This window comes from Nuphar pumila, chromosome 3, assembly GCF_984573655.1.
Source record: "Nuphar pumila chromosome 3, dmNupPumi1.hap1.1, whole genome shotgun sequence".
NCBI lineage: Eukaryota > Viridiplantae > Streptophyta > Magnoliopsida > Nymphaeales > Nymphaeaceae > Nuphar > Nuphar pumila.
In genome coordinates this window covers 117,155,667-117,172,817 of record NC_143251.1, presented here as the reverse complement: position 1 = coordinate 117,172,817, position 17,151 = coordinate 117,155,667, and the positions used below count along the sequence as shown (strand labels likewise).

Here is a 17,151-nt window from a genome sequence, read left to right as displayed (position 1 = left end):
TTGTGAATAAAACTTTTATTTGTAAACACAACTAAAAGCCTGATCCACATCTGATACACATTGAAATAGAATTGCTAAATTTTAAAATTATATTCATGGGTTCCTTCTGTCATACACAAGAATAAGCAATGAAGGGCGAATACGTGAGAGCTATAAGAATGACCCACCTGATTCATCTACGCAGAAAGTAAGGGTGAGGAATGAGAGAGAGAGCTGCGACAACAAAGCGGGACTTCTTCACGTTAGAAGTCGTGCCCTATTTCATGTATATATATATATATAAAGCATTAATTGGGTTGGATTAAGTATTTTGGATCCATACCCAGACACAAAGTAAAACTACATGTTACATTAGAAAACCCGACCCGGTTATGATACATTCTTAATACCCTCCCTCACGTTGTGCATGGTCCTGTACCATGGACAACTTGCCTTTGAGATACCAAAACCGCGCACTCGTAAGTCCTTTGGTAAGTAGGTCAGCAACTTGGTCTCCTGTTGGTACATAAACTGGGATAACTTCTTTGTCCTCTACCTTTTGTCGAACAAAATGTTGATCGATCTCTATGTGTTTCGTTCGACCATGGTGGATAGGATTGAAAGCAATTTGATTATCGCAAAACAAATTCGCAACCTTCACCTTTTCTCCTATCTCGGTTAATAAATGTCTTAACCATGTAACTTCGGCAGTAGCAGACGCCATGGATCGGTACTCAGCTTCTGTACTGGAATGCGCAACAGCACGTTGCTTCCGGCTACTCCATGATATTAAGTTTTCATCAACATAAACACAATACCCAGAAACTGACTTTCTATCGTCTGGATCTCCTACCCAATCTGCATCTGCATATACTTCTAGTTGTCTATATTCTCTTTTTGCTTTTGATTGACGATAAACAAGTCCATCTCCAAGAGTACCCTTCAAGTACCGAAGAATTCTTTTAACTGCATTCATGTGTTTTGTACGTGGATCGTGCATGAACTGATAGGCTTGATTCGCTGCATTCATAATATCCGGCCTCGTAAAAGTAAGATATTGAATCATTCCAACTAAGCGACAATAATACTTCGGATCCTCATAGATCTCCCCATCCTGAGCACTGAGTTTATGGTTTAACACGCTAGGAGTATTCAATGGCTTGCAGTTCTTCATTCCTGACTTCTCCAAAAGATCTAGTGCATACTTGTGTTGGGTCAACAAGAGGCTAGTATTTTGTCGATCTACTTCAACCCCCAAAAAATATCGTAGGACATCCAGGTCCTTCATCTTGAACTTCTGACTCAATAGGATCTTTGTGGTCTCTATATGCTTACAAGAACTTCCTGTAATAATAATGTCATTTACATATATGAGAAGTAAGGTGCTGACCTGGTGTTCTCGAAAAATGAACAATGAATGATCAAGTTGAGAACAGACGAATCCATATTGTTATACTTCAATGGAAAAACTGTCAAACCATAAACGAGATGCTTGTTTTAGCCCATAAATAGCTCGTCGCAACCTGCAAACATGTCTCAGGATTATTTTCTGCATAACCAAGGGGTTGCTCTATGTAAACTTCCTCCTTTAGATCACCATGTAAGAATGCATTTTTAACATCAAGTTGACTTAGAGACCATCCACGTTGAACCGCTAAGGATAACACAAGTCGAATGGTTCCCATTTTTACAACTGGACTAAAGGTCTCGTCATAGTCTTCTCCATATGCTTGTGTGAAGCCTTTAGTGACTAGTCTTGCCTTATATCTTTCAATGGATCCGTCAGGTTTCTACTTGATTTTATATACCCACTTAGACCCTACAACATTCTTATCCGGAGGTCTAGGAACTATTTTCCAGGTCCTACATTCACGCAAGGCTCCTATTTCTTCATTCATAGCATCTGCCTATTTTGATGACATGGAGGCTTGGGAGAAATTGATGGGTTCTTCCTGTTTTTCAACCTGTGCAACAAATAACTGCATTTCTGTGAAAAAGTTCTCGTAGCTTACCCGTCTTTTAATAGGGTGTCTGATCCTTTCTGAACGTCTGACCTGCTCAGTTATGTGGGGTGTATCTCTTCTCCTAGCATATACTGCCCCTTTAAATCTTCTGTCATCTGAACAAGCTGTACCAGATGTCAGGGTTTCTTCTGTGATGGGAGACACAATAGATTCCTGAGCAACTGTCAACACGTTCCCACTAGGTTCTGCATTGGTTTCCATGGGCTCACACTCATCTATCACTGTATGACATGGAGCATAGTTATCCATCTCTAGCTGATCAAATAATTCATTTGCTAGCCACGACTGATAGCTTTCTTCTTCCTTGGTAATCCTTGCTTCTTTGTTCAAGTCCTGAACATTGCTCTCATCAAAGACAACGTTTTGTGAGATTTTAATGCGTCGAGTGTCTGGATAATAGCATCGATATCCTTTATATTCATCAGCATACCCAACAAACCTGCATCTACAAACTTTATCCTGAAATTTGTTACGTTGGGAACTGTCAATGTGAACACATCATACACATCCAAACACTTGTAGTTGACTGTATTGAGGCTGAGTACCAATCAACACGAAATAAGAAGTCAAATTATTCAACAATCTCATCGGTAAGCGATTTATTACATGAACCGCAGAGTGAAAAGCTTCTGTCCAAAGACTTAAAGGAATATGGGTGTCATGCAACATACTTAGGGCACTTTCAATAATATGACGATGTTTTCTTTCCGCAACCCCATTTTGTTGTGGTGTGTGTGGGCAAGATATTCTACACCTTATCCCATTATTTTGAAGAAATTCAGTAAATTCCTTTGATAGATACTCTCCCCCTCCGTCACACTGAAAATGTCGAATACTTATCGAGAATTGATTGACAACAAGAGCATGAAATAAATGAAAGAATTTGAATACCTCAGATTTGTATTTCATAAAATAAATCCAAGTATATCTGGAATAACTATCAATGAATGTGACATAGTAACAACTACTAGATAAAGAGGGTTGTGGAGCAGGTCCCCAAACATCAGAATGAACAAGTTCAAAAGGAAAAGAAGCTCTTTCATTTATTGAATTAAAGGGAACTATTTGTGCAGACACATGATTGAAAAAATGGCAACAAAGAGAGAAATGGATAGCGAAAAAAATGTCAATGTCACATTCATTAAGAAAACCCAAGTATGTGAAGTACATAGCCAACAGAGCTAGTACCACACTTACTTTAGGAAACCCAAGCATATGAAACTAAACAACTATTGGCAAAAAATAGCAAGCCAATTGAAGAATCGGTCACTCACTATTTCCAGATGGGGGCAAGTTTCTTTGTTCTCTTGTAATAACGAGCCAACCGATGAATCCTGCTCTCAACCAAGATCAATCTGAACTTGGAATCCTTATCCTTGCGGTTTCTCTCAAGGTGTTTCCTGATAGCAAGAACCTTCTTGATAGGATGGTACAAGTCCTCGGGGATTTCAAGTGCAAGACCTGCATTGTTAAAAGTATTACAAATGAATATCCGAAAAATCATCCAAATAAAAACACAAAGCAAATATAAACTCAAGAGAATAACAATAAAGAACATACCATGAGCCTTCAACATCCTTAGGATCTTACTCCCAGTCACGCTCTTGACCTGTGCAATACCATGGGAGTCACGAAGAATGACACCAATCTGAGATGGAGTCAAGCCCTTCTTAGCAAACTTGCATATGTTCTCCTCAACCTGCGGGTTAAACAAACACCCAAGAGAAATCCATCGAAAGAACAAATTTTCATTAAAAACACTGAGCAAACTGTGATAGAACGAACACATAAAGGAGAAAATCCTGGTAAAAAAGGAAGACTAAATAAAAACACACACACAAAAAGGAAGACACAGACCAAAATATAACCATTAAGCACATCATTTCCACCACTCACCATATAGTATCACCACCGCCAAACTTAGGGAGGTGGCAGGGCTTGACCCTTGCCAACCTACCGAGAACAAGAAGAAGAGAGGTGGCAGGGGCTCGGCCCCCTGTCGACTTACCTGGACAAGAGGCAGGTAGGGGGGCCTTGCCACCCTGCCGACCAAGGCACAATCAGCCCCTCCCCCAGAAGCCCTACGCCCGAGAGAAGAGGCGACGCAGGCGGCAGCCCTGCCGCCTGTCGAAAAGGAGAGGGAGAAAGAATAAGGGGAGGTGCTCAACACCTCCCTCCCTGGCAGACCCAGAGCCACCACAATGGTGGCTCTGGTCCACCGACCCTTGAACAGGAGGGTCGAGGGAGACGAAGAAGAGAGAAGGAGACAACGAGGAGGGGTGCTCGGCACCACCCTTCTGGTAAACCCAGAGCCACCCACGATGGTGGCTCAGGTCCACTGACAACAAACAGGGAGAAAAAGGGATGGGATTTACCTGGGAAGACTGCGGCGACGGGGGAGTCCACGGATGGCATAGGTGAAGGCGACGGCGTCGGGGACATTGGCCAAGCTGCTGGAGCAAGGGCGATGACAGGACGAGCCGCAGAGAGGGAGCAGAGCGACAGTGGTGGCGTCAACCAGACACAGGGGGGAGAGAAATTGCAGAGAGAGAGAGAGAGAGAACGAGAGAGCAGAGGGGAAGGAGGTTTCGCGAGACCTCCCCTCCCTTTGCCGTTGCATGCTTTTATAAGCACGCAGCCGACTAACCACCGGATCTGGGTCGGGTCCGGATCCGGCCCAGGTCCAATTTTTTTTTTTTTGATTTTTTTGTCGGTTTTACATACTGGGTTCTCTACTTTCGGCAGTGAACTGTGACATGTGACGTGGCATTGTCATGTACCTGATCCATTGTATTTCAAATGATTCTACCCAGTGTACCAGGGTCTTTGAGCGTTGCTACCAATGACCCACAGCCAGCGAACCCTGTGAATAGAGAAATGACTGTCTAGCTAAGAGAATTTGTAGGAAACTTCAGATTGAAAAACTGGATAGATGATGTAGCCTAACACGATGAGGTTTTGAAGTCCCTGGAAAGTTGGACAGAATATATAATTGAAAAACATGAAAATTTATGGAAATTGATGACCCAAAAGTTGTGTATATGCTATTTAAATGCATAATAAGCAGATGTTTACCATGGACTGATCTCTTTTCTTCTTTGTCATGGTTTAATGTCAACATGTACCATCCCATCTAACTTCAACGTCAAAGTGACAACATATATCACCAACTTCTGTATAGGAGTTATGAAGATGTTTCCTGTCTACAAGAGTTGACCCTATTCAATCTGCGAAATGTATGGGGAATATCATATTAAAAAACTGACCTGATCCTAGTGCATAACAGACTGTGAGGTAGTAGACATCATGATCACTAAAAGAACTTCAATCCATTGAACAATTTCACTGCCAACATTCATTCCACTTCTATCCTTGACCTTGAATAGATGACCAACCTCACCATTCTAATCAATTCAAGTGGATATGATCAGACCTCCAAGTCAATCACACTCACCTGAAGTAATCAATCTAGCGGTACACACACCCTCTTGTATATCACACAAAACTGACATGGGTGCTGCATCAATCCACTCCACTCCACGAATTCAATTTATTTTGGCCTGGCCCATGTCAAAATGATAAAACCAATTGTTATTTATCTCAACAGTTAAGCTTGGTCTACTTGCTGCAAGCATTAGGCAAACGTTGTTGAACTAAATGCACACACTGCTACATGTTTGAACTTATCAAACAGTGAACAGGGTGGAATCCAATTATGTGTAGATCAGCATTGTTAGAGGCAGTGATATATTTGCTTATCATTGGATCCAAACATGAACTATATGGACTACTGTTCTATTATTTTGAAATGTTGTAGTGTTATTTTTCTGATATTTGTCTACCAATTTATTTGCTCCTTGTCTTTCTTTTGCTTATACTGATGAAAAGATCTAGGACATTTTAAGAAAACTGTTATTGCACTTTTAACATGTCAACACAGCATTGGGGATCAAGTTTTAAATGTCAAGATGTAGTTACTGTTAGAAAGTATGCGGAAATGAATTACAAGAATGCATGATGCATTCATAAGGTCCAACATTGGACACACACAACCCCACAATGGGGAATAACAAAATGGTCCACTAAGGGACACCACAATAAGCCTATGAAGAGGCATAAGTTACATATGCTTTATTGAATGAGGGCCTAAAAGGTCATACTTTACATGGGAGGAATGCCCCTCTATTTATACACAAAGGAGGGAGAGAGTGAGAAAAAGTGAGAGAGAGAAGACCTTGGGAGGCCCAAAGGAGACTCGTTGGGCCCCCAACGGTCACATTTGTGACCGTTGGGGGTCCAATGACTCCTTTAGTTGGGACCCCCAATGCAATGCATTAAATGCATTTTACAATAAATGAAAAATAAAAAAGGAAAAATAAAATACATTTAAAAAAACTAAAATGCCTCTACTGGGCAGAATTATAAAAATACCCTTTATCGGGTATGATATATATATATATATATATATATATATATATATATATATATATATATATATATATTTTAACACCCCTCCTCAAACTTTGCGTGGGGATAACGAAAAGTTTGAAGATACAAAACGAGGGTTCCAAGTCTTCAAAAAAATCTTCAATGGAAGTCATTAACTTTATAGCACATGAAAGAACTTTGCAAATGTAAGCCTTTAACTGTCTTTAATGATCATCCCCAAGCTCCTTTCTCGATGTATCATAGATGCTTCATTCATCCCATCTTGGAGATCCTGTGGAACAAGCCAAAAGAACTTCAAGTAAAAAGTATCTTTGTATCTTAATTAAATAAGAGATATCAAAAATGGATAATAGACCATAACATTGATTAAGAAGGGCAATGATTCAAAAGATATTTTATGCATTTCGATTGAGTATTGTACAAAACACGAATTAAACTTAAACATTGACAAAACACACTAAGTTCTTGAAGAAAGATAAGTGCACAAAGGCCACGCTAAGAACATTTGAATAAAAGCACCCAAAGGTAAAAGGGGACACCCACAAATGCAAAAGATCGAATATCTTAGAATTAGGTGAGCACTAAGGCTCCCAAAAGCATTCTCACAAAGGGTTTTATCAATATTTGGAAGTAAGGAGTGTGTGCATGGAGAACACTCACAAGTGCACAAAGACACACAAAATATGAGATTTGTATTAAGATCAAGTAAAAAATTTCATGTGTTAGAAATATATCTAAGAAGACAATCTTCTCACAAGAACAAATTGCTCCCAAGGGAATGTGTATAAGAGCATACGAAAGAAAGCATGTTTAACACACATAAATCAACAATAGGGAGACATTTTATCAACAAAAGATGAGTTAATGTGTAACGACCCCAATCCATACCCTTTAAAAATGCGGAATATTTTTTTTTCAATGCGGAAACCTTCCCAGAGATCCGGTATCCTCACAGTTCCAATTTTCATTGGATAGCCCAACCACCACAAACGAACTTGCAACCATCATTCATAAGAACCAAAACAATTTCTTTATTTATGAGTAAGAGTAAATTGTAGAGACAATGTTTTGAATCGACTGAAAGTAAAGTAACAACTGAAAAAGCAAGAAGGATTGAAGAAAGAGCCACTATGTCCCCTGCTGAAGCTGACAAGCCAAAGTATGACTCTCATCCATTCCCAGTAGTCAGTCCAACCTCACTGTTCATCATGTCCTGTGAAAAACCAACAAAGTAGGGTGTCAGAACCGAAATTCTGAGCACAACTACTTCTAAAGAAACCAGGTGAGATAAAGAACATGGATAAGATTTCATGCAATGATTTGAGTGAGTGCAGATATAAAATTTGCAGCATTCAAATATCCATACCTACCAACAATTACATATGCTCACCTGGGACTGGACAACGTGCTATTCTCTCCCAGCCGACTATGTCAGCTAGGAGACAACTTACTGTCCTGTCCCAATCTCTCTCTCTCTCTCTCTATATATATATATATATATTTGTATGCTACTTCCCAGCCATCAGTGGCTGGGGTTTTATTAATAGGCAAGCTGGGGTTAGGCGGACCTCTACTAGTTATACCAGTGTACCACTGGGTTCTAAAACTGCTACGTCCCTACACAAGGTGACGTGCACTAGTTGCTCTTACCAGACAAGCCGAGCCCCCCATCCATGCTGGCAGGGACTCAGCTCTGCCCAACTATATATTTTTTTTGTTTTATTTTTTGACAGGGACTCAGCCCAGCCGAACCAGTCGACTGGGACTGAACAATCACAGTTCTGCCCAGCACACCCTTTTGCTCAAAAATTTGAAATCTGCCCATACAACTTTTCTGTTTACTGTATATTATTTATTTATTTATTTATTTTTTTGACAGTTTAGAGAACTGCCCAGCCTGGGCTTGCTCAGTCCAATAACTGCCCCAAACATATATATATATATATATTTTTTGTGTTTATGCAAACCAAATTTTCAAAACATATTTGAATAGTAAATAGAACCATGGATTCAAAAACAATTTTTTTTTCAGAGGATCTAGGCTAAACATCAATGCGTAGTTACAAAGCTGCATATATATTGGCTGATTAAGAAGCCCTTTTTTAAATATATGCATATAGGAATATACATATATTCATATTTCTGCATTTACTGCCTCATCAGATCTGCCCACTTTTGTAGTGGACAGATCTGTCCAAATCTGGCAGCATAGGTGATGGGACAGATCCATATCCAGATCTGTCTAGCATTGCAGTGGTCAGATCTGACCGTACATCTCATGGGCCAGATCTGACCTGATGTACGACCCATGCAAATAGGTATAAATCTTTAGTAAAGCATGCATTCATTACGAAACAAAATCCTAAAATCTGAAAATATACATCCATACTATGAACATATATCGTTTTTCCCTAATTTGAGCATGAGAAAACGAACCAGATTCATGATTTCGTTAAAAAATATCACCCGAACCAGATTTAGACTCTTTTTCCCTCTTTGAATCAAAAGAACGAACCCGTACCTTGTTTGAAGTTCGAAAAGATCGGAAAAAAAACTTGTCGGACAACCAGAGAAGAAGGTAGATCCTTCTCCTTCTTTTCCAACGTTTTCTCCTCTTTCTCTCTTTTCCTCTCTCCCTTTCTCTCTTTCTTTTCTTTGAGTTTATATAGGGGGCATCTAGGGATGACCCCCCCCTCCCTTTTCGAGCTCCTAAAGAGAGCTTGAGATCCTTTTTCCTAATTTCTTAAAACCCTTTTTTTGACTTCAAACTCTTTCCCTTTCTTTTTTATTAACTTTCATTTTTTTCATATTTGCCTCTTCTTTTATTATTTTACTTTCTTTATCTTATAGTAGCAAGGGATTATTCTAGAAACCTTAATCAGCCAACTACCTTCTCCAATAAATTTCGGAATTTATTTATTTTTATAATAAAATAATTAATTAATAATTACCCAAAAAATTCCAGAGGGTACCTTATCCCTATGGGAGTCTTTTTAACATTAAATATCTTCAATTTAAACGTTTATTCTGATTTTAAGACATTCATTTCATTAGAGCTGGATCCAGATCTAAGATCTAAATCCATATCCAAAATCCATTTGGATTTTAAGCTGGATAAGATTCTACTTAATATGGGTTTTGGACTGAGTCCAAATCCATATTAATTTGGACCATATGGATTGGATCCAGTCCGATCCAAATCTGAACCCGGCCGATCGAGGCAGGCCTTGTTTGAAAAATTGCGATTTTTGGGCCAACCATAGAGTGAATTCGGAAAAGTAAAATACCGTTGAACTCAGAATTCTGAGGCGCATCAAACGGTATATAATTTGAATTTTGCCTCCGAAATTCACCCAAATTTCACTCAAATTTAAAGGTTGAAAATACATTTTTTTATCACCCTTTAATTGGCTAGTTTAGGTCTTGTTGATGAGACCTGGGCCAAGCCCAAACTCCAATATCACATTCCTAATATCGAAGGTTGATCGATTTTTTTCTTTGACACTTAGGCAAATTTTCAGAAGTCTCTAAATTTGACTAAGGATAAAAATGCACGATATTACAGTGATAAATGAGAAGACCTGATTAGGACCCATGTTCGGACCCAAAGGTCAAATTAATATATGGACCCAGGTATAGTTTGTGAAATTTTATACCAAACCCAGACCCGACCCAAGTTCCAATTAAGACCAGCAATTTTTCAATGTAAAAATGATAAAAAATATGTTTTTACCGGGTATGGTCCCGGTCTGGTTCATGTAGTTCTTATCGGGTCTGGGTATGAGTTTTCTTATAGTAAATCCGATTAAATCCGGGTCCGAACCCGATACCATACTCGAAAATCGAGTCCAAGTCTGGTTCCACTTGTGTCCGAACCAAACCCGACCCATTGACACCCCTACTTGTAATAGGTAATACCCATTTGAGGTATGTATGTCATTTCACATTTGCAATTGGCTGTGCCCATTAGGGGCACTTTAGTCCTTTCTATTTTTTTATCTTTCTTTTTATTGTTTTTGTCTTGTTGGTTTTATCTAAGGGCATTAATGTTCTTATCCTTAAGAGCCGTTGAGCTCTCTATTGTCTATATAAAGGGGAGTAATCCCCCTCTTGTAACCTTGCTTGTCTCAAGCATGTATATGAAATTCATTTTTTATTTTTTATTTTTTATGCTCTCTCTTGCCCATTAGTGGCTTTGTGCTTGAGTTCTTGTAGTGACCCATAAGTAGTCCTTGGTTGTGTGCATTCTTGTGTGTTTTGTAAGCCCATAAGTAGCATCTACTTGTGTTTTTGTATTTCATTACAATCTGTTGAGCATACATATAATCTATAGTAGAGAGGTGAATAAAAAACTCTCATGAGATTGCCACAGTGATGTAAGCAACCACTGCTTGATCATTTTTGTGCCACAGAACATAGTCTGGTTTCCTCATGAGAGTAGTTTTGGCGTCTCTCTCCTTAGCCTTTCCTTGGTGAACTTTACCTTCCTTTGCCCCAATGATTGGAAATCAACCCCTTTGTTTGCACAAAATCAACAAAAAAACCCCTAATCTCACTCTTGAAAGTGCCAATTCTCACACTCAAAGCTCTCAAAATGAGTTAGGTTGTGTTTATCTGTAAAAAAAAAACTCTTATATGTGAAATTTGGCTGGACCTTTTAAAAGAGCGAAAAGAAAGTTGTCGGCAAAACACGTTTTTTGACAGTATCAGTACATACCATATGATATGTATGGTGCAGTATTGTTACATCCCTGAAGCTAGTTTCAAGGATGTATCATATCAGTTTTGGACTGATGAGGTACTGTATCATAATGTATCACACGATATGTTATGATACATCACTGGTATATCCTACTCGATATGCTCTCTCTCACACATAAACCTTGCTGAACCTGTTCCAATTTTATTTTGACTTCAGTATGATATTTGTTCTTCAGGCTATTGGCAGCTAAATATCGTCCACATGGTGTTTATCAAGATGCCCGTTGCATTCTGATAATACATAACCTGGCACATCAGGTTCTCTCTCTCTCTCTCTCTCTGCGGGGTTGGGTGGAGGTTGTTTGTTTTTCACTTTTTCTTATTGCATATTTCAAATATCTATATGAATCTGGCTATGTCATTGTATTTTCAACACTTAGTCTTGCGTCAGTTGCAATTACTTAATATAAAGCTACATTATTGCGTGCACAGACACAAGCACATGCAGAGCTCTATACTATCAATTATTAAATCTGGCTGTGCCATTGTAGAGGGTTGTCAGTTTGCATCTTTTTTCAATTACTAAATATGAAGCTATATCATTAACTTTGTCCAGTTGAATTCTTTTTCCAATATAAGGGAGTGGAACCAGCTACAAGTTATGGGAATTTGGGGTTGCCAGATGAATGGTATGGGGCAGTGGAATGGGTCTTTCCGACATGGGCAAGGAAGCATGCCTTGGACCGGGGTGAAACTGTGAATCCTTTGAAAGGAGCAATTGTGACAGCTGATCGGATTCTTACTGTTAGCAAGGTTGTTATCCACATAATAACTTTTTTTTTTGTCAATATGCTGTTGAGAGAAGTTTGTGCTATCTTTCGGCAGGGATATGCTTGGGAAATAACTACGCCTGAAGGTGGGAATGGACTGGATGAGCTCTTGCGCAGCCGGAAAAGTGTCCTAAATGGTATTACATAAATATTTTGTAATTTTTGGCATTTCAACTTCTTTTCTCTGATGAGTTCTATAGCTTAATGCTGTTTACAAATCTAGGAGTCACAAATGGTATTGATGTTCATGAATGGGATCCATCTTCAGACACATATATTTCAAGCAATTATTCTGTTGATGATCTATCTGGAAAGGTTCATTTTCTGCTCCATATTCTGAAACCGTTGATGCTTGTCTATTTTCTGCTCAGTTTCCTGCTTTATCATTATTCTTAGCACGGTATCTCCTAAGGTGGAGAGTATGTACAGGTTAATTGCAAGATTGCTCTGCAAAAAGAATTAGGCTTTGCTATCAAGCCTGACGTTCCTTTGGTAAGAGTGATAAAGTTGTGCAAGTTAGTGGTAGTTGACACTTATGATTCTTCCTGTTTATATAGATTGTGGTAATTTTCTTAGATTGGATTCATTGGAAGGCTGGATTACCAAAAGGGCATTGACCTGATATGTTCAGCTCTGCCAGAGCTTCTGCAAGATGACATTCAGTTTGTAAGTTTTCCTTCTCCACTATATGTTTTAAAGCCTGTGTGAGGATAGTTTACACCATTGTGAATGTAACACCCCAAAATTTTACCCGAAAATACATATAAAGTTTTTTTAAAGAAAGCAGCAGAAATTTATTATTTTGGTATTGGGTTAACAATCTTGGGCGGGTTACAGGTAAGTACACATCCATAAGGACTGGATCCAAATCTCATTAGACTTGGGTCCAGATCCACCCGAGTAATTAATTCTAATAAAGCATTTGATATCCAAACATATCTCACAAATCAAGGAGATACAAAAGATAGAGATATGGTTCTTGGCCCCGCCGCCCCATTCAGCCATCGCTTGCAACTGTTCACCATTTTCTAAACATGGTAAAATAAAAGGGGTCAGACCATATCTAATCTGGTAGGTACAATATCATCACATAGTTGTAAGGAACTAATACATACAAGACAAATCAAACAACTCATCATGCATTCAATCATGTAATCATGGTGTTAATCATGCATTCAATCATGGTATTTAATCATGGATTCAATCATGATATTTAATCATGCATTCAATCGTGTAATCATGGTGTTAATCATGCATTCAATCATGGTATTCCACATGCTTACGAAAAAATCATATGTATTCCAATTATATAGCATTTAAAGAACTAAGTTTACGTAAAATTTGAACATGCTGGTCATGTATTCCATATGCATACATAAAAATCATATATATTCACTTCATATGACATTCAAACAACTAAGTTTACGTAAAACTCAAACATGTGAGTCATGTAATCCACATCCGTACATAAAAATCATATGTACTTTGATCATGTAGCATTTAAATAACTAAGTTTATGTAATCTAGAAATGAAACATGCGTAATAAAACTCTCGACACATTTAATATTCAAGTGTTCGTAATTTAAACATGCGATATGCTGTCACAGGGACTCAGCCAACTGGGTGCCGCACCCGCGTCGACGTGATGCGATGCGATGAGGGTGCGGCACCCGGTGCGGTCAACCTGACCCTGGGTGCGGTCAACGCACCCAGGGTCATTTATGTCCAACTTTTGGACTATATATATATATATATTTTCCGCACCCCCCACCCCCGCACCCAAGTTTTTTGAAAGTGCCGCACCCCCGCACCCACACCCATGTGACATAGGCGATATGCGTATGCATCGTCTTGAAGCATTTACAATTTAAATATACTTAATTTAAACAGGTAATATACATAAATTCCTACACTAACATACATGCATTAGCACCGTACAAATACACGAGTTAGTGTATTTTTGCCAACCTCGTAAAGCGTATCGATACGAAAGAAACTGGAAATCCCCAGAATACCATGAGGGATTTCCCTCCAAATGAATAATATATGTCTCCGGTAATGCAAAAACGATGTTCACAACTGAACATGACAAAGCGTGTTTTGCATCTCGAAATCTGTTCCCAAAACAGAAAACGAATAGGGTGGTGCACACGTGATTTCACACCACAATGCAGTCGGCAGCAACATGAGGAACCACAGTTCAGCTGCAGTCTGTTCTGTAGGCAGGCAGAGGAGTGATGACCTGCAGTGGGCTGCACCGGGTTGTGCAACCCGCTGCAAGGGTGGCACCCAGTTGTGCAGGCTGGCTCTATTGGCGAACGAGCTGGCCAGCACCTCTGCACGTGCATCAGTCGGGATTCTGCACCACCTCAGGCGCTACAACCTACACCTTTGTGGGAGGTGAGGGGTGCAGGCTAGGTGAAGGGTCGGGTTCACCAAAGTGCAGTGCGTGAGGCGGGTCAATAAAAAAAAAATGGGAAAAAGGCTTGGTGCTTCGAAGAGGGAGTGGACATGTAAGAGATGCAGTTATTTGAACTTCAAGAGGATAGTCTTTGTCGAATTTGCAAGGCTGGCCAGCCTCCAGTCGTGGACTTTCAGAAGTCTGTTCTGAAGGCGCATCCGATTGCATCCAGTCAAGGTCAAACTCATCAGCTTCATCCCATCCATCCTTCCAAAATATATTCAACAATGGGTAAAATTATGACAACTACGATGCAGGAACTATATTTAGAGTCTTCAACGACTCGAGGATTCAAATATTGAGGTATTTTAGGACTTTCATGACAAGTGTGAATGTGTAAGCTTTCCACTTTCATGAATGAACTTCCCATCATTCCTTTGCAAAGGAAATGAGCCTGCCAATGTTAAGCTTACCATAGTCAAGTCCTAATCTAATTAGGACTTCTCATTTTAAATGTAGTTTTTACCCCTGGTAGCCCTAGTTAATTAGGATCCTAATTACACATCGATCTAACTTAGGAAATCCAAGTCAATTAGGACTCCATGTTAGTTGGTTAAATCAATTAGGTTAGTTTAATTACTTCATTTAGTGGATATAGCAAGTAGGTGGGAATGTCCCACCCTACTTGGGTTTTGACTTAATTTAGTTGGATCTATGATCTATCCCATATTAGAACCAAATTTCTAAGTGGGGCCTACATAGGGGGCGTCCCACCCTATGGGCTAATTAACCAATTTTAAATCCAGTTTAATTCCAAATCAAATCCAATTATATCCAAATTGAGATTCAACCCAATTAAATTCCAATTGTACACTTAACCACTTTTCAATTGCTTGTTTATGCAAATTCAAATGTATATTTATTAAATTCAATGACAATTTATTCTAGATGAAATTAAATTCTAAAGTCCATTTACAATTATCCAAAATCCATAGTTGGAATATCGGAGTTCTAATATTAAAATATCTGTGATCCATTATCAGAGATCCATTATACGACTATTTATGAGTTTAGAAATGTCAACTGGATCAGATATTATTTGACATCCAACCCCAGATCCTACCTGCCAAAAATAAAATATTTCTAATTATTTTTTATTATTTTTTTCAATTTAACTCCCTAATGTAGGTTTCCTATTTGATTCTTGATCTAGTTTGGATCTAATTAAATTTAAATTAGACACATATCCATATCCAATTCCCAAGTGGATTTTGGACCTATTTGAGATCCAAATCCAAATAACAGACCAAATTAAATTTAATTACATCCAAATCTAAATTTTAAAGTTAATTCTAAATTCTATTCGAATTCCCATTTGCTCGTGGAATTTAATTTCAAGTTAAATTCATTAAAACTTTTAAATTCATTCGAGTTTGTATTTTGGATTCTTATTCACTTCTATCTCTATTAAATAAAAATTAAATCCAAAAATTGAAATAACATTCACCTTTATTGATTAAATAAACATTAAAAATTTATAGGTATTACAATGAATGATTGAAATGCAGGTAGTAGGGAGATGAACTCCAATAAAATAAAGTGAATGACTCGTTAGTTTTCCAGTAGTGCAAGGAGACTAAAATATACTTTAACGATGAAATCATGAAGCAAAATTCAGTATTGGTCTGTGTCACGAAATGACACGGAACCAAAGACATTCCAAATCGTAATCCAAATACCAAATCAAAATACATTTGAATACTAACAAGATACAAACTAATACAAGTTTTGTGAATAAATGATTTCATTCATAATGAACAATAAAATACATAAAAACCTCACTACAAAATGCACTCAAGAACACTAAAAAATATCTAGAACTACCCATCACTCTCTCACTCACCCGTTCACCCATATTTATAGAGAAAAGTAGAGGAGAGAAGAAGTGGAATGGAGAGGGGAAGTCCTCTCATTAAAGAATGAGAGAGAGCTCCCAACGGCTAGAATTCTAGCCATTGGGAGAAAGTCAAACTATCTTTGACTTGACTCCCATATATATATATACATTACATTAATCTTAACAGCCTGCATATATGTGCTCTATGTTCTCTACATGTATTCTCATTTATTTAAATTGAGTTTATATGAGTTATCATAAGCTAAATTTGTTTTTTCCATAACCATGAACTGCTTTAGCAATAAAATCTGCTACTGTACTGGCCACTAGACAAACTGGAGAAACATCTAATGGTTAATAATGGTTACGCATTGCTCCTTAGTGTTTTGTTTTGTCAATTCTATGACATGTTTTTGCCAATAATGGTTAATCTAACATTATTTTTGTCGTTTACTATTTTCAGATTATATTGCGATTATGTATGAAGTAATTTGTTGCATAATATATGTAGTAGCAATTATTTCAATTATAAAACATTACGTTTTTTAATACTATAAGTTGCAAAGCTGAGACTTTGATTATAACTCAATTTCCAAAATGGATTTTTTATTCTTTTAAGTGGGAACAGTTATCCTTGCATAAACTGCCACAAATTAGTATTAAAATGATGATTGAATTCCTCTGGGCGTTCTATGATTTGAGAAGAAACATAATAGATAATGCAGATTGTATGAATTTCTGATTTAGCATTGGAAACTTTTCAGCTTAGATTGATCTTATAAACTTATACTATTTGCTGAATTTTACAAACTGATATATCCTTTGATATTTTTGGGTAGGAAAACATGAAAACTCCACATCTTGAATTA

At 38.1% G+C, this 17,151-nt stretch overlaps 1 protein-coding gene across 1 annotated transcript in view; it reads left to right on the top strand.

Moving 5' to 3' along the window:
* The window catches only part of LOC149843419 (soluble starch synthase 1, chloroplastic/amyloplastic-like), a 43,078-nt gene that overhangs the window by 9,367 nt on the left and 16,560 nt on the right, over positions 1 to 17,151 (top strand). The window contains exons 5-10 of the mRNA XM_089999783.1: positions 11,390 to 11,471; positions 11,793 to 11,966; positions 12,039 to 12,120; positions 12,207 to 12,298; positions 12,413 to 12,475; positions 12,560 to 12,649. Of these exons, the coding sequence (XP_089855909.1) occupies positions 11,390 to 11,471; positions 11,793 to 11,966; positions 12,039 to 12,120; positions 12,207 to 12,298; positions 12,413 to 12,475; positions 12,560 to 12,649 (583 nt within the window). The remainder of the gene's footprint in view (positions 1 to 11,389; positions 11,472 to 11,792; positions 11,967 to 12,038; positions 12,121 to 12,206; positions 12,299 to 12,412; positions 12,476 to 12,559; positions 12,650 to 17,151) is intronic.